The sequence below is a fragment of the Osmerus eperlanus genome, chromosome 21, assembly GCF_963692335.1.
Source record: "Osmerus eperlanus chromosome 21, fOsmEpe2.1, whole genome shotgun sequence".
Classification (NCBI taxonomy): domain Eukaryota; kingdom Metazoa; phylum Chordata; class Actinopteri; order Osmeriformes; family Osmeridae; genus Osmerus; species Osmerus eperlanus.
The window spans coordinates 6616268-6639699 of NC_085038.1; the positions used below are offsets into that span (position 1 = coordinate 6616268).

Below are 23432 nucleotides of genomic sequence, written 5' to 3' on the forward strand. Positions count from 1 at the left end.
TTTTGAATCACTGAAAAGGAGTCAGACAATATTGGACACAGCCATCCAGTACTGTAATAACCTGTTCTATTGTTGTTGTTTTTACCTCAGGAAGAGGTTGTGTTCTTCTGTATCTCATCAATGTTGGAACTTCTGGATTATTTTAACCTACTTTTACTTAGATTGGGGTATCTCAGGTGGCTTATGTAATGATTTTAGATGGAATATTGCATTCAATAAATACAAAAAAACACTCATTCATCTTAGGCCTGGAAGAGAGAGATAAGTGAACATTCCTGTCCCTGCCTTGACCCTGTGTCACATGACACCTCCATGTGTAGGAGTTGGTCAATTTTCTGACAAACGGGAAATGATAGCAAACCTTGGAATACTCAGAGCCTATCTAATGTATGAGTAAAATGAGTAATTATGCTTTGCCACCCTTCCAACCCAGCTCGGTCCGGTTCTCCACCCCCCATCCTCCAACCTGGAGCAATAATACAAAGGGCATGTGCAAAGCGTGGGGACATTTATCCAGGTCGCATAGCTTTGTGATGAAGAAGATCACATGTATGAATAATGATGCCTGGACAGGAAGTTCTTTCTTTTGCATTTCAATGGACACCTGCCACTCTTTGCCATACTGCCCTCCCCCACACACTCTCCATAAAATAAATAAATCAGTTTTTTTGGAATAGCAGTTATGCTAGGAGTATTTACAAGGTTTCAGTTTGGTGGAGCCAATCCTCATAAAGAACGGTTCCCCATGGCATGACGCTCATTTTCCGTCACTTATATAGAGTTGCTTTGACATTCTTCGCTAATGGACTCCATCCCATTTCAACAACGCACTGCGAAACACTGGCTGCATTTGTCCTCTGAAGTCCTGCCCTGTCCTACTGGCGCCATACCACTGGAGACAACAGACAACGGAATGAATGTCCTCCATGTCTTCCAATGCTGTGTTACATAGTTCCCCCCCACATTGAGAAATTAAAGAGTGTGTGAAGTAAACACATCTCTCTCTTTTTCTCTTTCTCTTCCTCTCTCTCTCTCTCTCTCTCTCTCTCTGTCTTTCTCTCTCATCCTCTCTCTCTCAAATATGTTCCACAGCCTTGCTCTTCAACTCCCCCAACAATGTCCTCTTTGAGACAAGTGTTCACAATACCCTTGAATGTTCTTCCTAATATCAGACGTCAAGTGCGGCTGCCAAAATTACGCACTTGTAGATATGGAATCTGATGGTGACTGGTCTGCTCTCACTTACTGAATTTGCTGCCATATTGTTTGACAGGCAACAAACAGATCTCAGACCTCTGCAGCCAATAAAGCATTAATAATTTGGGAAGATTTTAACATTTACTTTTTACAAATGATTTGCCTGATGCACCGGAGCACAGTTTGTCTCTTCCGTTCTTTTCCAGAACCTACCCCGAAATTGAGCTTTAAGTTTAAAAGTGTTTGGTCCCAGTGCAGTTTTAATCAGAGCTGTTCTACAGAATGTAGATGTCAACCATTGTGCTGCGGGTTCACACTCTCTCTGGCTCTATAAAACTCACCCCCACCGTTCTCACCTATCACGTTTTAATTACCTCCTTAAATGTCACCAGAGAGCGTGCTGTTTTATACATTGGATTAAGATCTCATTAACTTGAAATGGATGAAATCCGCTGTCACCAGCAGAAACTGGAACATGCAGTTACCACTACACTAATGGAGGAGGCCATGAGCTGGCCATTGCTGTTATTTTAACAGCTTCCTCCAAAGTGTTCAAGTTCAGAAACAACCACAAAAGGATGCTATGTGAGGTGAGGTTGATTTAAATAATGACACCTGAATTATTTTGAAAATGTAAACAATGTTGGTAGGGTGAAGTTAAACATAATTCAGCAAAACAATCTGGCAATTTATTTGTGTGACAAATATGCTTAATTTAAAGAAATACATTTTAGGCCTTCAGAGTGGGTCAAGTCAAGAATGAGTAAGATGTCTTTTAAGAAATTATAATTTTCATTGTACCGTATAAATGCTTCTTATTCTTGCCCAAAAGCCATAACGTCAGTTCTACTCCATGGTCCAAAAGGTCAATCCTTGCCTCAAGACTCCAAACTGGAAGTGCTTCCTGTGACCTCCACACCAGGTTGTTCAATAGAGCTCCTTGCAGAAGAAACAGGTAGCCTGCAGCCATGCATAGTTGACATTTACTTCAATTCAAATGAGACAGGACAATATACATCTCAACGGCCATGTCTTTCTTCTGCCTCGACCACAGCCAAGAGGAGTTCAACTTGGGCAGAGTTGCTCTGCACCAAAAGCAGATAAAAACCTACAATTTACAACATTTTGTCATTCGGCCAAATGGTTATTAATAACTCAAGTACAAAGGTTTGGCATTCGCTAAATAAATCAACTCTGGTCTTTTATCATATTGTATGTTATATAAATATTGTATTTATTTTACGTAAAAAAAAGAGTTAAAGTACAATTATCTAAAACTGTAGAATGAATGAGAAAATATAAGAATGAATCCAGAGGGAATTAATTCAGTTTATCATGTCTTATGGTTGTGATACTTGTTCCAATTATGATCAAATGTCATATAGGCACATGAGACAGTGCTTTTGTGCACTATTGAATCTAGGAGCTCAAGCGCCATCTATTGTCTTTCTAGGGTATCAACCCCACATGACACTTTGTTCCAGGACTTTATAACCAACAAAGAAAACTTAAGTCGTTTTTATTGTCTTTATTTCCAGTAAAATAGACAGCTTTGTGAAATAAATTATTATCACTGCAATAGCCTATATTCAGTTTCATTAGAATGTTACACTTATATGGCGAGCAGAGCTGCATTAGAGATGTAAAGTTAACAGTAATTACTTTATTGCTTTGTAATAGATTAGAAAATAGTAAATCGTATGTTAACTTAAGATACACAATTTTACCACAGGTGTCATTTACTAAATCATCTAACGTGACATGACTTTCTATTCTACAATTTTATCATCCAATTTACTAAAGTAGATTTTTAGACAAAAACACATACTGTACACAAAATTATGTTCATGCCACAATATCAATAGTTTCCACCACCCAGTTCATACACTATCAATACATTGCACCTCTCTCATCTTACACACATGCAAACACATTTTCCTATATGCCCATATTTTCCCTGTAAACACAAAGAACACTGAATCCTCTCTAAGTATTTATCATCGACTCAAACTCATCAATCCTTTGCTTGGTGTTACCTTTCCGGATTTTTCTATAGGACACTGTCTTATATATTGACACTTTTGGATGGTTCTTCTCATCACAAGACACCATCTCGCCAGAAGACTCTGAGCTTTGTGAACTATGGGGCCTGTTATCCTGGATCCCACCACAGGCTCCCTCTTCCTCTGCCTCTGTCAGGTCCTCAGGCTGTTTGCTGGTTGTGCCCTGAGTTGGTCCTTCATCTGTACTTTTTAGCCCTGCTCCCAATCCAGATTGATCAGTGAGCTTTTCGGTCACTCGCTTAGTATCATCCATTGATGTCACTTCTTCCTTCAGTGATGTGCAAACTGTTGATGTTTAAGTAACAAGGAGAGACAGGACAACATTTTCATGCAATCATTTTGTAAGTAAATATTCTTGCTGCAGTAACCAATGAGAGGCGTTGATGAATTACAACCTCTTCTTTTGTCTCAGAGAAACAATTTAATGGCTGTCGATTTAGGACAATAGCTGGCATGGCATAAGAAGAAGCAGCTTTGTGGAATGTTAATTCGATTTTAATGATTCAACACCCTAGCCAAATCCTCCACTTTGGGTTTAGAAATGATTCTACAAGATAATTTTTCCTAGTTATATAAGGTCCTCTGGTGCATAACATCATGACTAACATTCCACAGTAGGCCTTTTCCAACTGTGAGTCTCATAGTTAATATTTGAAACAAAATAGTTTTGTTCAACATCCACAATAAGACATAACATGACAGTGTGCACACATTGCTCTCTGTTTTGTTGGTTGCTTTTACGTTTCATTCATCAACATCTGAAATTCACTTTAAGATCTAGCAAATCAATGCAGTGATGCGGTGCACAGGAGCCACCTACCTTGTTCACGTTCACCGTCTGTCTCTGACTCTGTCTGGGTGTCCGGTTCACACTCAGGTTCAGCTGCAGGTGTAGGCTGTGCGTCTTGCACAGGTGGGATCTCTATACCAGGTGGTGTCTCAGGATCAGCTGGTTGTCCTGGCTGCAGGAGCGTCTCGTCTGACTCAATCCCCAAGGGTGGTGTTCTGTGATAATCAGACACCTCTAACCCAGGTGGTTCAGCTGGTGTTTCTAGCTCCGGTGGTATCTCCGGGGAGCCTGCCTCTGATCCGGATGGTGATAGTAGCTCAGCTTCGACAATGTGAGTCTCTGTTGGAAGAGAGGACTGTTGTCTCTGTGTCTCAGGATCAGACGTCCTCGCGTGTGTCTGGGGACGGGTCTCCTTTCCAGGCTCTTTGTGATAAGCTGCGCTGTCCTCTCCGGACAAAATTGGCTCATTCTGGTCATTGTTGCTCTTGTCATTGCCCAGTGATGTGACAAACAACTCCCTACACTGATATTTGGCTCCAGTTCCTGCATTTGCTCTCTCATCTTTTGTGGAAGAACTGGTGGCAGAACTTTTTAGTTTGGTTGCAGGGTCGCTGCTTTCCTTCTGGGTCACCTTGTCAATGGCTAATGGTGGTGAAGATAATGATGATGAAGAGGGTGTCCAAGAAGAAAGGTGAGGCTCAGCAATTTGAGAACCATAGACTTCAGGTTCATGGGATTCCTCTTTGCTGTCATCCATCCCCTCTTCCTCATCATCCGCTTCCTCCTCTTGCTTTTTCTTTTCCACAATGTCTGCATGTGCTCCAGGGTTCTGATCGACTGCTTCCTGGGATGTGTGCCCAGGTCTATCATCCTCATCACCATCAGAGGGAGAAACTGTTACTTCATCACATCTGATGTCCTCAGAGTACTCAGAGATACATCTCCCTGGATGGTCTTCTCCATACTGTTCTGATGTTGATGCTTCTGGGTCCAGATGGTCTACAGTTACCAGCGGTGAAAGGGCATCCCCGATCAGAGCAACTACCTGAATCACCTGAGAAACAACTGAGTTTTCCTCTGAGTCCCAGTCCTCCAAAACATCCGAGGCACTCAACCAAAATTCCATGATTCTGTAACATTTATGTTTTAATTCTCTTGGTCATTGCTATTATGAAAATTATTTCATTGTATAGTTGTCAAGTTGATTTAGAGAGACCAGCAATTCACGGCAACAGGCTTGTAACTGTTGTATTCACATGGATGAAGTGGATTTTCTAGATCTTGAGTTAAACAAAATCGTATGATCAATGGTCTGGTGACCAACCCATGTGTTATCTAAGCACAACTAATACTCTTTTTGTGAATGACCGCATGCTTATATGAAATAAGCTCTTAAACCTGAAGTATGTGTACAACGGTTTACAGATTATCCACATTAGTGTACCTGACACTGCCAGGTAAAGCTATAGTCTTACCTACAAGATATATGATGTGTATATCTGCAGCTATAAATGGGCAGTGGAAATCATACTGAATATGTAATCTGAAGTGGTATGAATAAGCAATCTTAATGTTGAGCTTTGTATGTTTTTTCAATAATATTTTTACCTATTTACCATTGTTAGATAGTGAAAGCAAACAGAAGCCCATACTATTTAGGACATTTCTTTATTTTGAAAGAAAAATCTATCTGCTACCGGAAGTATTACTCTTTATACCCGGAAACACTTTCGTTGGGCGACTGGAAATACTGAATTGAACTGGAGAGCCCGAACCATAACATAACAGCACAAGTTACACGTTGAATTCCAATCTAGATTTGCCAAACAAATGCTCGGAGAGCGCAACTGGAAATCAAATTTCTCTGTTGTAGCTCCTTCCCAGCGTGTTGCTTGGTGCTCGAGACTAGAGAACGGTGTACGTGTCGTACTTGTTGGATTCAGCCATTCTTGAAAGAATATATTCATGCTGAATTCAGCCAGCTAGCTAAAAAAAAGGTACTTAAAGTTGTTTAGTTAGCTGCTTGTAACCAACAATGTGAAACTTTGCTAGGATCATTTTAAATGCAGTTTAAATAGTATAGCTTGTCCTATCTTTGTAGGCTATTCCTGTCTTTGCAAGTTATGTAGTTGTCAAGTGTCAAATCTTTGAGTCGGCTTGCTAGCCAGCTAACTTATGAAGCAAATCGTAGTAAGATTAAATCAGGAAACATTTTAGATGTTCTAAATTCTTGTGATTTGAAGTTCTATTTAGCCTCTACTTTCTGTCTCTCTTTTATAATCTCAGGCGAACACCAGCGCACCATGGCACACATAACAATCAACCAGTATCTTCAACAGGTATCCAGCCACACTTAATTATTCCATGGGATGGGAAAACCGCCTTAGACATTCTAATAAACGTGTTGTTCTGTTGATTGCATGTTAAGTCTTCACATTATTCAATCACGATTGTAACATATTCATAGTTTAACATAAATACCACCACCTTGCTCCTCTTTTCCAGATTTACGAGGCCATTGATAATCGTGAGGGATCCTTCTGTGCGGAGTTGTTGTCATTCAAACACCCTCATGTTGCAAACCCTCGTCTTCAGGTAACTAACAGGTGACAGCTCTGACCTCCAAGTTGGACCTTTCCCTTTCTTCGTTGCTTGTAACTGAAGTTAGGCCTTTAGAATGCATTGTGTGTGCTCATTCCACACGTAGCACGCAGCTCCCAGACATTCTCTCTTGTCCTTGATATGACACCTCTGTTTCTGCTGCAGCTGTCCAGTCCAGAGGAGAAGTGTCAGCAGGTGTTGGAGCCTCCCTACGACGAGATGGTGGCAGCTCACCTGAGGTACGCCGACACAATGCCTTATCTGAATGCTTTGGAAATCCATTGATTTATAGGCAACATGCTCTTTTATAGGCTCTTATTGGGTATTTTGTTTGTTTGTGTGTCTGTTCTTTGTTTTTTCAGGTGCACTTTTGCAGTCGCTAACCATGACTTTGTTGAGGCCTACAAGCTTCAGACTCTGGTGGTGCAATATCCTTTTAATTGAGACTTAACAACGCACGCACACACTCACAATCTTCAGTCCCAAACTTTCCCTGCGCTGTCTAACCCTAACCCTTAACTTCCTACGTCATTCTTGAAAGCATTCCAGTCTCACAAAGAAGAGAACTGGTGAGACTGCTCCCCCAAAAAACCTAGACTAGCATGCTAACATGTTTAAAGATATATTTTCACAAAAGATCCCAAAAAGCTAGCACAGTACAGCCTATGGAATAACAGTGTTTGTGTTGCTTCCAGGGCCCTTCCTGTAATGTTTGTAGTTGCCCTGGATCTGCGGATATTTGCCAACAATGTAAGTGACTACAATGCATCAGTCACATACCTGTCAGAAGTCTTAAGGTTCTACACCCATACCCATCCGATGGCCTAGGCCGTTGTGTTGTTGGTCCGGTTCACGGAGAGTTTGAAGCTGTGTGTGTGTGTGTGTGTGTGTGTTCAGGCAGAGCAGCAGCTGCTGAAGAAGGGGAAGGGCAAGGTGGGAGACATGCTGGAGAAAGCTGCTGAGCTGCTCATGAGCTGCTTCAGAGTGTGTGCCAGCGACAAGTACGCAAGCGCTGGCTACAACACACACACACACACACACACAGCATTGCATTTTAGGATAAACACACACCTAAAAGGCTGCTCACACAGCAACATATCGGTGCCCTGACATACACACAGTCCAAATGTTGAGTTGTGATAGTGTCTTGTTGTGTGGTTTGTAGTCGGGCCAGCATAGATGACTCCAAGAAGTGGGGGATGTTGTTTCTCATCAATCAGCTGTTCAAGATCTACTTCAAGGTAGGATGTTGGTTCCTCCAATTTAAGCCTTGTTCCATGTGTGACTCTTTCTGTGACCTAACTAACTTGTGTTCATGTCAGGATTAAAATAAAAACACTCAGAAAATGTAAAATCTGCCTGTAACCTGTGAATCTCAATCTATAAATCCATCCATAGTCATTGGTACCCAAAGCTGCTTTCTTTTTCATGCGTTTGTGACACATTGTCCTTGTGGATTCCCAGATCAACAAGCTGCACCTATGCAAGCCTCTTATCCGAGCTATAGACAGCTCCAACCTCAAGGATGAGTACACCATGGCCCAGAGGGTCACCTACAAATACTATGTGGGTCGCAAGGCCATGTTCGACAGCGACTACAATCCAGGCAGGGCTCCGAGTTCCACTCTTCTCAGACCACTTGTTGATCCTGATACATAGTGGACTGGTCATCTATGGGCCTTCCTCATGTTGTCTCTTCCCTCCCTCCCTTCCTCTCTTCCTGTCTTCCCCCTTCCAGCGGAGGAGTACCTGTCCTTCTCCTTCCAGCACTGCCACCGCTCCAGCCAGAAAAACAAGCGCATGATCCTCATCTACCTGCTGCCCGTCAAGATGCTGCTGGTGAGATATACCTGCCGTTTGCTGTCACATAAAGGCTGTAGGAAAAAGTTAGGGTCAGTTTAGACAAGGGTAGAAGGTCTATGTGCTAGATGTAGGTGGTCTGCGTGCTACCAGATGACTTGTGCATGAGATGCTGTTTATGTTGCTGCAGGGTCACATGCCAACCCACCAGCTGCTCAGGAAGTATGACCTCATGCAGTTCTCTGATGTCACCAAGGCTGTGAGGTAAGCGCCTTCCAAGACACTCTCCACCTTCCTGCAGCTCCTTTGCTGCTCTTAGCAGTCCCTCAATATATTTCACCTCTCCCCCTCCCTCTATTTTTCACCACCTCCAATCCCCCTCCCTCTCTTTCCCCTCTCCCCCACTTTTGTCCCCCAAATCATCAGGAACTTCTAATCGGTTTTAATTGACCATGCTCAAGTCTTTTCAGTTGTTTTGTATTGTCAGCCATATTGTGGTAGCTCCTTGATGAAATGTCAAATCCATAAAGTTGCCCTCCGTTTCCAGTGAGGGGAATCTGCTGCTGCTGAACGAGGCCCTGGCCAAGCACGAGACCTTCTTCATCCGCTGCGGCATCTTCCTCATCCTGGAGAAGCTGAAGATCATCACTTATCGGAACCTCTTCAAGAAAGTGTGAGTCTTAGCAGACAAGGAGACACTGCCTGTTAATAGAAAAGTATTTTGTCTGTACTTATTCCGTTAGACAGCCGAGCGCTCTCTCCTATTCAGCAGAACTACTTGAAAGTAGCACAGTTCTGAGCACTGTGTGTGTCTTGTGTTAGGTACCACCTCCTGAAGACTCACCAGCTGCCCCTGGATGCATTTCTGGTGGCCCTGAAGATGATGCGGGTGGAAGAGGTGGACATAGATGAGGTGCAGTGCATGCTGGCCAACCTCATCTGCCTGGTAAGACACGCACACACACCTACACAGTCTCCTAATCACATTCACTTACACTCCAAATACATTCACCCCGCTGTGTCTAAACACCTCCTCCTTCCACCATCCTTCTCTCTGCCAGGGTCACATCAAAGGTTACATCTCACACCAGCACCAGAAACTGGTGGTCAGCAAGCAGAACCCCTTCCCTTCGATATCCTCCGTCTCCTAGTGCTCCAGGGTTCTACTACTCAATAATGTGTAATGGTATTTTCTACTGTGAATTTTGAATAAAGTGTGATGTTGTTTGTATTTGGCGCGTTGTGTGTTGTGAGAGGCAAAGTGGACAAATGGACGTGACAGTAAAGCATTCACAGTACTATTTTATTTAGGTTATTTCACACTGCCAGAAGCTCAGAGATTGTCAGTTCAACTGAAGTGTAGCATATGTTAAATACATAATTTTTGTTTTGTTATTTTAATGTATCACCGTGCTGCAAAAAAAGGTTAAATGTTCCTATTTGTGGTATTATGTAGAGTCTATTAAAAGTAGTCAGTGTTGGTAGTTCTGCTCATCAATGAGATATTACTTCTCCTTCAAGGTTGGGGATAAACACTGACTTGTGTCATCTCTGCTTCGGAAAGCTTTAGATGTTCTTCAATCCATGGCAGGTAACGAGACAACTTGGTGAACACTACACCTTGTTCACAGTCACGTGACATGGGTGAGAGAAGCATGCCAGTCAGGAAAACAGTGGCACCCTCTACAGTTGCAACTGGGGCTCCAGGCAGGAGCTTACAGGCTTTAGGTGTAGCATCTTTCACTTCCTGTCCTGTTCTATTGTATCCGTCTTGGCCATCGTGGCTCTCAAGGCTCCTGAAACCATGGTGGCCATTTTGGTTCTCCAGACTTTTCATGCAGAACATCTTGTTGCTCATTGAGTGGGAGAGGTTCAGCTTGGAGCTACAGTCCTCGAGGCTGAGGTAGGTTAAGTGGGGGGGAGCGAGAGGGTCCTTGTCTGGCCCCCCAGTTATCCCCACTTTCCCATTACTCATTAGGATATGTTCACTGAAGTCCTTGGTGGGCAGGCATACTTTGGAGTGAGAGGGGCCAAAGGGAATGGGCAAGCTAAGTCTCAGAAGGGCAAGGTCATCCCCCGGAAGACCGTTCTTGTGGCGGCTGTGAATATAGATCTTTTGTATGGTGATCCTTATACCAGTGGCACTGTCACCTAGGAGGAGGATCAATAAGATCCATCAATAAGATCCATTTGAGTGAGCTGTAATGTGTTCAAACTCTTTCAGTTCCAGTAAGGGCAGGTGCTCACCTGCCACAACGTAGAGTTTCTTGCCCATTTCGAGGCACCGTGCTGAGGTGAGGACTGAGTGAGGTTCAAGGATCACCCCACCACACTGCTCTTCACCTGTCCGGGTCCGCAGTGAGACCTGTCGATCAACAAATCACAAACAAACTGGAATGACGGGATTACAAGGTTGAACTAAGTCAACTTTTTATCTTTATTTGTATGTATACCACTTGACTACATCAGTGACATGGTAGACTATCTGCTTCATTACCATTCTACCTAAAAGATAGCCCCAATGACTTACTTGCCATGGACAGTGGCCATCTGGACAGGTGTGATTGCTTGCTTCTGGTTGCTTGTTCCTCTCAGCCTTTTTCAAGGAGACCGTTCCACAGGGGTGTGTGTCTAAGGAAACAGCTGTCTGAGTCTGTGATTGGGTGCACTGTGTGAATGTATTTTATGCACCGGACTATGTATATGTGTGTGGTATGTTTCAATGGATACAGTTATGCGACAGAAAGACAAAGACGAGAGAGACAGGTGAATTCAAGTTGTGTGTTTTACGCTCAGGTATGCATCTTCTTCCATCGCTGTGAAGCCTGTAACCCGTCACACAGGAGCAGTGGTACATTCCCCATTTAACTGTGCAGAAGTGCTGACAGGCATAGGCCCCTTGGGTGGGACACTGAGACATATCTGCAGCATGTGTCACACATGCGCACAAAGAAATTGTTTAACCCTTGTGTTATCTTCGGGTCATTCTGACCCATCAGTCATTGTGACCCACTGTCGTATTGCGACAAATTTACCTCATACAAAAACAAAGTGAAGCATTTTCTTTTGACTGTCGGGCTGTCTCAGACCCCCCACATTGCAATGGTTAAAAGAAAATTATTTTTATTTGTTTTTGTATTGGGTGAAATTGGGTAAACACAACGATGGTTCGTTGTGAACCTTTGGGTCATGTGACCCGAAGGCAGCACGAGGGTTAAGGATCAAACACTGTATACAGACGCATAAACACTTTAGCTGGTGTGAATAAAAGGCACCAAACCAATAAATGATATTGTGATACCATCATATACCGTGCCAGGGTACACACTTTACTTAGAAAATGATCAACTCTCCATTCATCACCATTCTCCCCACTACCTTCACAGTTGTTCAGCATGAAGGCACAAAGCATGTATTTACCAGTCTCACAGTTGAGTCCAAGGAACAGGTCAGTACAGTTACAGGTGTGACCTCCAATTTTATCGATGCAACGGCCGTCATTCAGACAGGGGTTGGGTTTGCACTGGTCCCCGTCTGAAGAGGGCAGGAGGGTGGCAGTTGGTAGGAAACAGGAAAGGAGAGAAAGGGTGGTCTAGAAGAGTAGATAGATGGACCACAACTCAGCTGTTTGTGTTTTTATGACTCACCGACGTAAACATTCCAGAAAGCCTCCTGGTGAAGGGGAGAGAGAGACAAGAGACTAGAACACCACAGTATGACTTGAACACCTACTGAAACAGTACTTATGAGAGTAGTTACATTCTCTCATATATCATTGATCACAATTGTTTTATTTGATTTTACAGTTTTGGGTGTGTCCTCAAAGTATTCGCGGGCCTCCTCATAGTTACAGCGTTCCTCAAAACACTCCCTCTCAAGGTTTCCCTGCAGCATCTCCTCTATCAAAAAGGTGTTGGCACGCTTGGGCCGTAGGAAGATTGTGTTGGCGTGAGATGGCGTTCTGAACACTGAGAGACATAAGCACAAGGGGATAAAGCAAGAAGGGGAATGAGATCAAACACCCTCTTTCTCTATATCCTAATCTCCCCAGTTTGAGACAAATTAAAGTCCTTAATATTATTTCTTGAATCACCTTAGTGGGGAAAGAACAGTTTCATGAACACATTGTTCCATGGTAAGGACTCTATGTAAACAGTCACTGAGTGATTCCACAGTCATTTATTTAAACCAAAACAGTTACAAAACAGTTGCTCTTCACTGTGACTATGACTTTAGGTAGGCTACCTAGCACATAGCCTTCTACAGCTTACCTCCATTTTTGCTTTGGACCAGTAGGAAGCTGCCCAGAAAAGAGAAGCAGAGAAAGTACCATTGCCACAACCCCATGACGCTCCGCATTACTGCTCCAGCAAACCTCCAATAGTGCTAAGGTCCTCCTGTAGCCTCCCTCTCTTTCCTTCACTCTCCCTCTTTCTCTCCCTCTTTTTCTCCCCCCCCTCTCTCTCTCTCTCTCTCTCTCTCTCTCTCTCTCTCTCTCTCTCTCTCTCTCTCTCTCTCTCTCTCTCTCTCTCTCTCTCTCTCTCTCCCTCTCTCTCTCTCTCTCTCTCTCTCCCTCTCTCTCTCTCATTCTCTCTCTCCCTCTCTCTCTCTACTGTAAAATATTTGTATTTCTTGTCTTCGTCTGATTCCTTTCACATTGTTCAGTGTGTCTGTCTTAATTTGTTGTCAGTCTCTCTCTAACCTACAGTGTATTGCTTCATTCTCTACACTTCAACACCATACAGTAGGAACCCAATTATGGTGACTAAATTGGTTGTCAATGTTTTTCAGTCATATATGGACATACTGGTGAAGCAGTAATGTTTAGTAAAATACCAGAAAACTTCCCAAGTTCAAAGGTCTGCTTGCATACACGTCAATGTCTGCTCTCAGCAGGGATGTTAGTGGTCTGTTTGTACAACTCTGTATGTCTGTGTTTGCATGTGTACAGAGTAGAGTCCACTTAGGGACATTGTGTTTGTGAAGCTTTAGCACTCTTGTTAAGGGCATTCATTCAGTACCTTTTATTTCATCTTTACAATACAAGATGACTGATAACTGTCAGCAGCAACCACAAACAAAGTTATATTTTGTAGTTCATGCATTTATTTTGAATACTGCAAGATAGAGTGTGTAATAATCACTTATTCTGACTAAATGTGGCATCATTTGAATATCAAGCTTGTGGAAAGTATTGCACACCCATTTTGGTACATTAGTAAATGGAACTGCAAATAAAGTAAGCTGACACAGTATATTATATTAGGTTTTACAACACACCAACTAGTACCCCTACACAGAAACAGTGTGTTTTGAACGCATCTCCAAAAGCCTGTTTATCAACCATTCTCTTTTCGCTTCTATATGTGTGATGTCAAACTTATACCCAAAGAGTGACAGGATGTGCTCTTCTCTTAATCCTCTTTTCTTCGTTGTTGTCTTTGGGGAGGAACCTGGCCATCACGTCCCGGATCCAGCCGATGTACTTGGACACCTGTGTGTAAACGCCGTATTTGCCCTCGCGGGCACAGCCTTCGCCCCAGCTCACCACACCCGTTATGAACCAAGTGTCCCCGTAGCGAGTGACGTGAGGTCCGCCACTGTCACCCTGGCACGCATCCTTGGCCAGCCTGTCGTAGCCGGCGCAGAACATGCGCTTGGAGATTTTTTGTGCGCTGGACTCCATGCAGGTGGCTCGTGGCACGTACGGGACTATGAGCCGGAGCAGGACAGTGGACGGCTGCTTGTTCTCCCCCACGCGACCAAAGCCACTGACAAGGCCTTCGGGTTGGCGCATTAGGACGTTTTCTGCAAAGTCCAGCTCTGGCAGGCAGGCGGGCAGGATGTAGTTGGTGAAAGTGATTGGCTTCTGTAGTTTGATGAGGGAGATGTCATTGTGGAAGGTTTCGGATATGTAGTTCCTGTGGACAAGCACCTGATCCACAAAGTGTTTGGCTTCATGACCCTCCTTTACCTTTGTGTCAAACTCACCTGCGGGCAAAGTCAGTTGGATTAGCTTTAAACTAAGATTCAACCAGACTCAAGACCATTCAGTTCAACATGACTAAGAAAAAGGCTGTGGTTAAGATAACCTACCCAGAACAACGTAAAAGCTACGTGTCTGGTTCATGCAGTGAGCTGCAGTCAAGATGAAGTACTCATTCAGGATGGTTCCTCCGCAGAATCCAATGTCATCGTGGTTTATCAGCAATGCCTAGTTAGAGCAACACAGACATGAAACATCACAACTCAACTTCACAGTGAATGACTACTTCTCACAAAGGATCTTGAAAATGACAAAACACAACTTCCATTAGTACAAACTACATATTGGTCTATATTAGTATATTTGTCAGCCTCATTGAAAACCATCACCTTATATTGCACGCCATTGAATGCACACACAAGACCCTTTACCTGCCAGGGACACTGTCCCGGTGGACATTCCTCTCCGTTAACAATCCGTGTTTCTACACCGACATCAGAAATGATCCTCTCCTCCTGTACTACTTCCAAGACGTCTGCGTAACGTTCCACCAGTAATTTCTGGTTGACATTGATCTGGTGATCTGTGTCTTTAACTTGGTTTGTGTGTGAGGTGGTGTTGGTGATGGTAAAGCTGGTGTTGGCTGTGGTGGTGTTGGTTGTGGTGTTGCCTTGTGGCTGGTAGATGAAGATGCTCCGAGTTTTGGAGGCTTTTATCACACCACATTTGAAAGGGTCTTAAGGACAAAATGACAGCAACATTGTTAGGTTTCAGTACAGTCACCATACAAAAATGTCTAGTGGATAACCACAACTGGCAGTGTCTTAAATCATTCTTTATCTTCTTCTCTCCCACTCATTCTTTCTCTCTCTCTCTCTTTCTCCATCCTTGTCTCTACTTTCTCACCGTTGGAGATACAGTACTTGTCGTCTGAGTCTAGGAAGTAACCATCTGCGCAGCTGCACTCCACATTTCCTCTCTTCACCTGGCAGAAGTGTTCACAGCCCCCATTCTGATTCTCACACAGCTCAGGGATCACTACAAGAAAGAGGGAGGACACCATCCCATAATAGAAAACTTTCAAGCACTTTCTCTGTGCTAGATCATTTCGCCTGCTGTAGCTAGATGAATGTAAATTCACAGTAATATTCTTAAAATGTGTGTTCTTGTTCACTAGGTCGGTGAATATTGAAACGATCCCAGGGCCAAGATGCATGGATAATCAGATACATACCAATCTCACAGTTGTAGCCCTTAAATTCTGACTTGCAGTAACATGTGTACTTCCCGATCCCGTCCATACACACGCCGCCATTGGCACAAGGGATGGATACACAGGCGTCCCCATCTGTGAATGACCAAAGCCCCATTGACTACCAAGAAATGTTTACGGTGACATAAAGTGAGTTGTTTACCTCACTCTTCAGTTTTATATTTCCAAGAGCTAGATCTACAGTTCAGTTCAGCGTGACCGGCTAAGGTTTTGGTAGACGAAGTTACAGGAGTTGAAAAAACGTATCTAAATGGATCTAACCCACTCCTCAGTTTGAGGACATCAATCTGCAATTTTTTCAGCCTGGGTTTGTATAAGCCAGGTCAATTTAATACAGCCCGGTGAGGTGGCAAGTGACAGTAGAAGTGACACCCAGGAGCACAGAACAGTGACACCTGTGACATTGTAACTTACCAAAATATTTGTTCCAGAACTCTATCTAGGAAAGGAAAAAGATGAACAAACATTCACAAAGGGAATACTGTGTTGACATCACCAGTGATATTTAGTTACAGTGAAATTAAATTGACAATGACAAATGTCAACCTGTCAAACACAAAGAGAGAGAGAGGAAAAAGATCTATAGACCAAGAGTGAGAAAGAGAGAGAAATGGAAGTGCTTATCAGACATATATATAGATCTATATGTGTCGGGGATGATTGTTAGAGAAAAGGTGAATGTAGATTATTTTTGTGTGTGTGTGTGTGTGTGTGTGTGTAAATGGGTTGGTCTCTCCACATACAGTTTTTGTATCATCTTCAAATATTTCCCTGGCTTCCTCGTAGTCACAGCGCTCCTCTACACACTCCCGCTCCATGTTCCCCTTACGTACTTCCTCCCAACCACTGTTGGCCCTTTTGTGACGTACCAGCACCTGGCTGGCATCATCACTGGAGAGAAAGACTGGGAGGAGGGGGGGGGGTCACCTTCATCATCATTATCCTCATCATAAAGCTACTTCACTACTGGAATTATCCAAACAACCATCAGCATCAACAAAGATCATCATCATGAAGAACCACAAACTAACATCCCACTGAGTCCCCAGTTATGTATTCACCTCAATATTGTAACACCATTCGGTAAACAAATGTACACCTTACTCCCATCTTCATTAGTGATATTAACCACAAGAACTGAGGCAGGAAGAAGACAGATATGATTCCTAGTGTCTAAAACCAGATGTGTTATACTTGAACTATAACTCTGAACGAATGTTTCGTCAACAGTTTGAGACGGTAGGGTGATTGAACGTACCCTCGGAGGTCACTCGATGTAGAAGGAGCAGAAAGAAACAAGTCTGCGACAGACGCAACATGGCCGATTCTCTTGATGAGGCGCCTCTCTGGACCTACACAGTACAGTGCTGCAGAGAGAAACAGGAGCAATGGCCCCGAGAGGGAGGGTGGGAAGGGGGAGGGAGGGAGAAATAGTCACAGGGGCCATGTGAGTGCCCAGAAGACCGAATCATTGAGCCAATATTTGCCTAGTGGGATCTGTGGCTTATCAGCACGGTTGTCAACAACACAGCTGTGTTTTCATGAAAGAAAATTCAAAGATATCCTGTTCAGTTTGAAAGAGCTTCAGGAAACTTATGAGGATATAGGTGTACATTTATACATGAGTATTTACAGAAGAAAAAAACAAAGTAAACATCCAATCTGATGAGAAATGATGCACTGTGCTTGTCAGTGACTTTTTTATTTATGAAATTCTGAAGAACCTATACATTGAACAGAAGTATATGTAGGACACAATAGAAACTTGACAGTGTTTAAGAAAAAAAAGATTATGCGAGTATAATGCATGTATTTTAAACCAATGGAATCGCAATAGGGTTAGGATAATACAAATCAACATACTAGAGGACAAAAGTTAAACTATTTTCTGTTCAAGCATATCAGGGGACATCGTCATTGGTGCTTTTGTTGTTCTTTGAAGTTCCTGGCCTCCGATGACCATTATATCCTCCTGCTTTTCATTGGTCACACTCACAGTAGGAGAGGATTTCATTGTTGCCTCAATCCACTCCAGGAAGTTGGCTACATTGGTGTAGACCCCATAGTACCCTGGCTGGGGGCAGCCCCTCCCCCATCCAGCCACGCCCATCAGGAAGTGAGTGCTCCCATACTGGGTGACCAGGGGACTCCCATCATCCCCCCTGCAGGCTTCTAAGTTACCTTGCATGTACCCAGCACACAACATGTTGCTTGTGAAGTTGAACCCACTCTTTATGTTGCACTCAGTGTTGGGCAAAATAGGCACAGCTAGCTTGCGAAGGACGGGTGAAGAAGGGGCCTGTGGGTTGCCAGGTTGGGAGGTTGGTGTGTTACCCCCAATTGTGCGCTTGCCCCAACCGCTGACAGTGTGGAAGCGAACAGCCGCCAGTTCGCTCTTGGCAAAGGACTGCTGTGGCAGGCAGACAGGCACAGAGTGGGTGTCAAGGGACACAGACTGGTTCAGTCGCAGCAGGGCGATGTCGCTGTCACCTGTCGCCGGGTCATAAAGCTGGTGGGGGATCACGGTGGTGATGTGCATCCTCTGCTCGGTGCCCTCCTCCACCTCCAAGTTGTGTTCCCCTGGCAACAGAGACTGCACTTACATCGAGCACTCCGGCGTTCTTCTCATGAGCGTGCCACAGCAGGGACAATGCCATAGTTATAGATGCCTGTTATTAATGTGATTTTTTAAATGAGGATTGGAGGACTAAAACCTCAACAACACACACACACACACACACAGACAGAGAAACCGAGAGAACAGTACCTGTCACCACCACCATATCCTTGGGGTCTTTCATGTGGACACAGTGGGCAGCAGTGATGGCCCAGTCTGGGTGGACTAGAACCCCTCCACAATGGCTGAGCCCTTCAAGCTCCAGAAGGATCTGCAGGAAATCACTCCAGTGAGAGACTTCTACAAATAACATCAACTTGAAGTGAAAGAGAATAGGTGGAGTCTAAATATGTTGGATATAATGTTTATCGTGTTGTTTACCTGCCAAGGGCATTGTCCTTTTGGACAATGGGATGCTCCAACTAGCCTAGTTTGTGTTTCTTTAGTTTGATTCACAGGTTTAGGAATTCTTCCACATGGGAATTGGACTATGATTGAAAAGACAAACAGATAGATAATTTATAAAGATGGATATGACACTATGACTACGCCATGCCATTCATCAAGTCATGAAATGATATGTAAAGAATGTGGAAGTGTGGAAATGTCCACACCTCCAGAGGCATACCTTGAGCAACACATTCTCTTCCGTCTTCACCCAGGGCATAACCAGGGGTACATGCACACTTACGCTGTGGTCCTGAACCATCACAGAAGTGTTCACAACCCCCATTCTGATAAAGGCACTTCAGAGTGTCCTCAAACACTGTGGAAATGAACAAGGAAAAATAAGATGTTTTTGGAAACGTGAAGACTTGCTGTAACTTGTCACTAAATTCTTCTGACATGAGATGGGTTCTTTTTACCTGTTTGACAGTATTTCCCCTCAAATCCCTCAGGACATTGGCAAGTGTAGGAGTCAGCCATGTAAATACACACTCCATTATTGAGGCATTGGTTGATCAAGCAGGGGTCACGGCCTAGAAAGAATCAGTGATAAAGTTGGTGACACTTCGTCAGGGCACTGTGGCAAATGTTCCTCAGATATTAGATATAATCTTGTAAATAAAAAGAGGAACATAGTAGCTGGCATGCAATCCTTTACACTTTGAGTCTCAAACTTCGTATTCAAACTGCATGAATTTCAATATCATCAAATAAAAAAATAAAATAAAAAAACTCTACTTACGATTATAGGTCAACCAAAATTGTTTCTGAAACAACAAAATATGTTATTATTTGTTCAACGGAGGTTACGCTAAAATCCGAATTAATAAATGATGTACAAGGTAGCCTACTGTTTGGTCCTCATCCTCAAAAACCTCACGGGCCTCTTCGTAATTACATATTTCCTCGAGACATTCGCGCTTGAGGTCGCCTTGTTTTAATTCCTCGAAGAAGCCTGAGTTGGCTCGTTTGTGTCTGTGAAACAACACATGCGCATCCTCCCGTTCGATGAATACTATAAAAGTCGACAGACATCGATAGTAAATTTAATTGCAACTCTGACGTCATCCAAAATCCGGTAAATTTAGCTATTGCTTTCAATTTGTATATACTTACCAGCAGCAGAAACGACGCTTGAAAACAACCAAAACGCACTTACAGCTTTAATCAGCATCGTCACAGCCCAATCAATGACCAAGAATGCTCGGTGTCTGCTCAGGTTTGAACAGGTCAGTGTACAATATTCACGCCCCCTCCTAGAGGGTCAATAGTCGTGAGTCATAAGCTTTGAGTGTTACACGTCGTCGTATTTTAAAGTGAGTCTTATCTCACTCAAATACTGCCTGTACATTTTCTATTGTTGTAAAACATTTACTCTGAATGGTGCTTATACCCAAGCTGAACTTCATGAAGTTTATTTGATGTTAAGTAGAGTTCAAATGTGGGTCATTATAATTTCATACAACCCCATGGGAAAGGTAAATTATGTATTAATTATGAGAAAGAGATCACATTTAACAGTGCAGCAGAAGCACCATCGTCAGTATAAATAATCACAACTCCTCTTGTAGTTTTAAATACAACTTTTGTATTTTTTTTATGTCGCTGCAGTGATTTTCTGCGGTTGCACTGTTGCTGTAACATTGTGAATCCATTCCAGGTAGTTGGACACCCTGGTGTAAATACCATAATTCCCTGGCCGGGCGCACCCCTTGCCCCAGCTGACGATCCCCAGCAGGAACACAGTCTTCCTGTAGCGCGTGACCAGCGGGCCACCACTGTCCCCCTTACAGGAGTCCCCTTTGCTGTCGGTGTAGCCGGCGCAAAACATGTTCTTGGTCAACGTCACGCCACTGTGCTCCACGCACTCCTGGGTGCGCATGCGGGGCACGTCCAGCCTGCGGAGGACGTTGGAGGTGGGGCCCATCTCTCCCACCCTGCCCCAGCCGCTCACCGTGTGCATGCTGATGGCCCAGAGCTCGCGCTCCGCCAGGGAGCGAGTAGGCAGGCACACGGGCACGGCGTAGGGCGTGAAGACGACGGGCTTGCTGAGCCGCAGCAGGGCGATGTCGCTGTCCGCCGTCAGGTGGACGTAGTCAGCGTGCATGAGGATCTCAGCCACCTGCACGGTCTGCTCGGTGCCCTTCACCACGTCTAAGTCGTGTTCACCTGAACACATGCGTACACACACGAGGGGAAAACACAGGCAGTGAGTTGGTAGGAATGCTGTTTTAGACCAAACAACTGACTGGAGTATTTTTACACGTGTATACGTGCAGGCCAGCTACCTGCAACCACGGTCAGGGCCTCGGCCTTCAAATTCACCACGCAGTGGGAGGCGGTGAGGATCCAGGTAGGTTTGTAAAATATTCCTCCACAGAAGCCCTTTCCTTTAGTCATCAGCAAAACCTACAAAATCAATGTGATACTCCCTATGGTAAGCATCTATCATATCTTAATTACTGACAGTGCCACTAATACATAGGGTGTCAGTTACCAACTGTATGACCCTAACATACTGGACATCATATGAGACTAACAACAATTTTTTTCCCCACAATACTGACGGAACACAGACACAGGAGCTTCCATTGCTGACCTTGTGACTGTTATTAGCTCAATAGCTGGGTTGTACCTGCCAGGGGCAGTGGCCCTCAGGACATTCTGTCCCTCCCACGATACGATACAGAGGGTTCAGTGGTGTGTCTCCCTTCTCTTTGCTTTGCAGGAGAGGGACCATCCCACAAGCTATGTCCTCTGAGAGGGTGACAGGTCAGGGGTCAGATACCACAGTGTGATTCATAACACGGGGTTGACAGAGACACTGGAACAGATTGATATTCAGATCCCTTGTTTGAGCAAACATTTCATGCGATGAGATGAATCTTTGAAGGAATTTGGTTCGCTACATATACATGGTTATTCTGGTGACTAGAGTTAACATTGGTCTGATTTGACAACAATTAAAGATCTTTGTCCACCCACCATGTGACAAGCAGTGTTGCCCATCCGGTTCCAGGGAGTAACCCTCAGCACACGAGCAGTTACGCCTTCCCCCTTCCTCCTCGCAGAAGTGGTCACACCCCCCATTCTGATGCAAGCAGGAGTCAGGAACGGCCTTAATCTCTGAAGGACATAGGGAAACAACCGATTAAATGTGCTGTTCAAGGTAATACAACTGTATAAACTGGAGCTACTGTATGAATATGAATCTTACCAAGTTCGCAGTTGCGTCCGATGAAGCCCGGCAGACAGAGGCAGGTGTAGGAGGATGACGAGCTGGAACAGGTCCCGTTGTTGTGACATGGGTTCGATTGGCAGGCATCTTGAACTGCAAGGGTGATAGTGCACAGCTGTGAACTTGGAAATGCAACGCAGTGAGAGAACGTTAGTTGCCAAAAATGTCTGATGGTTGAAACTGAACAAGTTGCTTACGCTGTTAAGCTTACCATTGTAGTTTTTCCAGAACTCATCCTGAAGAAAAACACAAGTAGAAAACAATTCAGCCAGTTAGTGTTTCATGTTGATCTTGGTTGACAGGCAGCCAGATGAAGGTTTAACCCTTGTGAACCTTCGGGTCACATGACCCAAAGGTTCACAAAGAACCATCGTTGTGTTTACCCAATTTTACCCAATACAAAAACAATAAATAGCATTTTCTTTTAACCTTCGCAATGTGGGGGGTCTGAGACAGCCCGACGGTTAAAATAAAATTCCTCACTTTGTTTTTGTATGCAGTAAAGTTGTCGCAATACGACGGTGGGTCACAATGACTGATGGGTCAGAATGACCCGAAGATAACACAAGGGTTAAAGGAACGTTCAGGGAAACATTCCTCTCTGACTTCCCACTCAGTGAAGACCACTCTCCATTTGCATGTTTGTTTCAGCTACTGACCGTGGCTTGTTTGTGTTCAAACACTTCTCGTGCTTCCTCGTATGAGCACTTCTCCTCCAGACACTCCCGCTCCAGGTTTCCCAGTTTCAGCTCCTCCAGCCAGTTCCTCCAGCCAGAGTTGGCCCGTTTGGACCTTGTCAGCAGGCCATTGGCTTGTTCCCGTTCTAGAAACACTGGGCAACCATAAACACACAACACGCATACCCAAAACCCCAAAAACATGATAAGGCAGATTGAATTTGAAAATAACTAGGGCACACATTTACTGGAGAAAGATTAGACCACAGCTTTAATACCCAGAGACAGGCCACAAAGTGTGACATATCAGAGGTATCAGATAATATGTTTGCATATTTGACAAATGTTGTTGCAGCACATTCTGGCCTTCTGTATGTGAACATTTGATCACCATTATCACCACCAAATCACAAGCACAGCCAACCACACCACTTGCACAATTCACCTGTGTGCAATACCCAACATACCTAGATGTTGGTCAACTGGATGTTCCGACGCACACACACTCACACACAGTACATACACACATACACACTGCACAACTTACCCGATGCTGTATGACAGCAGCAGATGCTTACAGTAAGACAGAGCACAGTAAGGTACATTGTGGTGAGTTACACTAAAGACTTCTATCCACACGGTCACTCTCTGCTGTTGTCCCCCTTTCTCCCCCCTTTTTAGTCCATAGGTCTGAAGTTAGTCATAAACTTTCATCTGAACGTCTGATCCACCCCTACAACACT

At 44.0% G+C, this 23432-nt stretch overlaps 6 protein-coding genes across 6 annotated transcripts; 1 reads left to right on the forward strand and 5 right to left on the reverse strand.

Moving 5' to 3' along the window:
* Positions 1 to 2728: 2728 nt before the first annotated feature.
* Positions 2729 to 4611, reverse strand: LOC134007860 (ermin-like). Its single transcript, XM_062447576.1, has 3 exons — positions 4573 to 4611; positions 4081 to 4519; positions 2729 to 3545 (listed from the first exon to the last, which is right to left on the reverse strand). Exons 1-3 carry the CDS (start codon positions 4609 to 4611, stop codon positions 3184 to 3186), a joined length of 840 nt encoding a protein of 279 aa, XP_062303560.1. The 3' UTR covers positions 2729 to 3183.
* Positions 4612 to 5779: 1168 nt separating this feature from the next.
* On the forward strand, positions 5780 to 9682 carry pcid2 (PCI domain containing 2). Its single transcript, XM_062447309.1, has 15 exons — positions 5780 to 6047; positions 6337 to 6389; positions 6556 to 6645; positions 6817 to 6890; positions 7014 to 7079; positions 7179 to 7220; positions 7347 to 7401; positions 7549 to 7652; positions 7817 to 7892; positions 8116 to 8257; positions 8390 to 8490; positions 8642 to 8715; positions 8999 to 9124; positions 9274 to 9397; positions 9513 to 9682. The coding sequence occupies exons 2-15, from the start codon at positions 6354 to 6356 to the stop codon at positions 9600 to 9602; spliced, it is 1200 nt and encodes a 399-aa protein (XP_062303293.1). The 5' UTR covers positions 5780 to 6047; positions 6337 to 6353; the 3' UTR covers positions 9603 to 9682.
* Positions 9683 to 9742: 60 nt separating this feature from the next.
* On the reverse strand, positions 9743 to 12924 carry prozb (protein Z, vitamin K-dependent plasma glycoprotein b). The gene is made up of 8 exons (XM_062447308.1): positions 12723 to 12924; positions 12256 to 12419; positions 12099 to 12123; positions 11872 to 11985; positions 11242 to 11373; positions 10982 to 11082; positions 10699 to 10816; positions 9743 to 10602 (listed from the first exon to the last, which is right to left on the reverse strand). The coding sequence occupies exons 1-8, from the start codon at positions 12808 to 12810 to the stop codon at positions 9968 to 9970; spliced, it is 1377 nt and encodes a 458-aa protein (XP_062303292.1). The 5' UTR covers positions 12811 to 12924; the 3' UTR covers positions 9743 to 9967.
* Positions 12925 to 13615: 691 nt separating this feature from the next.
* f10 (coagulation factor X) lies at positions 13616 to 17146 on the reverse strand. The gene is made up of 8 exons (XM_062447334.1): positions 16969 to 17146; positions 16454 to 16614; positions 16125 to 16149; positions 15672 to 15785; positions 15344 to 15475; positions 14869 to 15173; positions 14548 to 14665; positions 13616 to 14442 (listed from the first exon to the last, which is right to left on the reverse strand). The coding sequence occupies exons 1-8, from the start codon at positions 17027 to 17029 to the stop codon at positions 13832 to 13834; spliced, it is 1527 nt and encodes a 508-aa protein (XP_062303318.1). The 5' UTR covers positions 17030 to 17146; the 3' UTR covers positions 13616 to 13831.
* Positions 17147 to 17373: 227 nt separating this feature from the next.
* On the reverse strand, positions 17374 to 20065 carry f7i (coagulation factor VIIi). Its single transcript, XM_062446982.1, has 8 exons — positions 19891 to 20065; positions 19626 to 19789; positions 19517 to 19541; positions 19194 to 19307; positions 18956 to 19093; positions 18709 to 18815; positions 18478 to 18598; positions 17374 to 18290 (listed from the first exon to the last, which is right to left on the reverse strand). Exons 1-8 carry the CDS (start codon positions 19946 to 19948, stop codon positions 17587 to 17589), a joined length of 1431 nt encoding a protein of 476 aa, XP_062302966.1. The 5' UTR covers positions 19949 to 20065; the 3' UTR covers positions 17374 to 17586.
* Positions 20066 to 20219: 154 nt separating this feature from the next.
* Positions 20220 to 23414, reverse strand: f7 (coagulation factor VII). Its single transcript, XM_062446984.1, has 8 exons — positions 23237 to 23414; positions 22672 to 22844; positions 22224 to 22248; positions 21992 to 22105; positions 21760 to 21900; positions 21410 to 21531; positions 21063 to 21183; positions 20220 to 20943 (listed from the first exon to the last, which is right to left on the reverse strand). The coding sequence occupies exons 1-8, from the start codon at positions 23292 to 23294 to the stop codon at positions 20372 to 20374; spliced, it is 1326 nt and encodes a 441-aa protein (XP_062302968.1). The 5' UTR covers positions 23295 to 23414; the 3' UTR covers positions 20220 to 20371.
* Positions 23415 to 23432: the final 18 nt, after the last annotated feature.

Coding starts and splice junctions, on each gene's coding strand:
- LOC134007860 (XM_062447576.1), bottom strand. CDS start 4,611: ATGAGAGAGCAAATGCAGGAACTGGAGCCAAATATCAGT. Junction 4,520..4,572: donor AACTGGAGCCAAATATCAGT/GTAGGGAGTTGT, acceptor AACAATGACCAG/AATGAGCCAATTTTGTCCGG. Junction 3,546..4,080: donor AGACGGTGAACGTGAACAAG/GTAGGTGGCTCC, acceptor AAACATCAACAG/TTTGCACATCACTGAAGGAA.
- pcid2 (XM_062447309.1), top strand. CDS start 6,354: ATGGCACACATAACAATCAACCAGTATCTTCAACAG. Junction 7,080..7,178: donor CTTCAGACTCTGGTGGTGCA/ATATCCTTTTAA, acceptor TTAACTTCCTAC/GTCATTCTTGAAAGCATTCC. Junction 7,221..7,346: donor TCTCACAAAGAAGAGAACTG/GTGAGACTGCTC, acceptor TGTTGCTTCCAG/GGCCCTTCCTGTAATGTTTG.
- prozb (XM_062447308.1), bottom strand. CDS start 12,810: ATGCGGAGCGTCATGGGGTTGTGGCAATGGTACTTTCTCTGCTTCTCT. Junction 12,420..12,722: donor GGTCCAAAGCAAAAATGGAG/GTAAGCTGTAGA, acceptor TATGTCTCTCAG/TGTTCAGAACGCCATCTCAC. Junction 10,603..10,698: donor GAAACTCTACGTTGTGGCAG/GTGAGCACCTGC, acceptor TCCTCCTCCTAG/GTGACAGTGCCACTGGTATA.
- f10 (XM_062447334.1), bottom strand. CDS start 17,029: ATGTTGCGTCTGTCGCAGACTTGTTTCTTTCTGCTCCTTCTACATCGA. Junction 15,174..15,343: donor CAAGTACTGTATCTCCAACG/GTGAGAAAGTAG, acceptor TTTGTCCTTAAG/ACCCTTTCAAATGTGGTGTG. Junction 14,666..14,868: donor CGGGACAGTGTCCCTGGCAG/GTAAAGGGTCTT, acceptor TGCTCTAACTAG/GCATTGCTGATAAACCACGA.
- f7i (XM_062446982.1), bottom strand. CDS start 19,948: ATGCTGATTAAAGCTGTAAGTGCGTTTTGGTTGTTTTCAAGCGTCGTT. Junction 19,790..19,890: donor AAGCGTCGTTTCTGCTGCTG/GTAAGTATATAC, acceptor CGACTTTTATAG/TATTCATCGAACGGGAGGAT. Junction 18,599..18,708: donor AAGGACAATGCCCTTGGCAG/GTAAACAACACG, acceptor GATTTCCTGCAG/ATCCTTCTGGAGCTTGAAGG.
- f7 (XM_062446984.1), bottom strand. CDS start 23,294: ATGTACCTTACTGTGCTCTGTCTTACTGTAAGCATCTGCTGCTGTCAT. Junction 21,532..21,759: donor GCAACACTGCTTGTCACATG/GTGGGTGGACAA, acceptor TCACCCTCTCAG/AGGACATAGCTTGTGGGATG. Junction 21,184..21,409: donor AGGGCCACTGCCCCTGGCAG/GTACAACCCAGC, acceptor TTGATTTTGTAG/GTTTTGCTGATGACTAAAGG.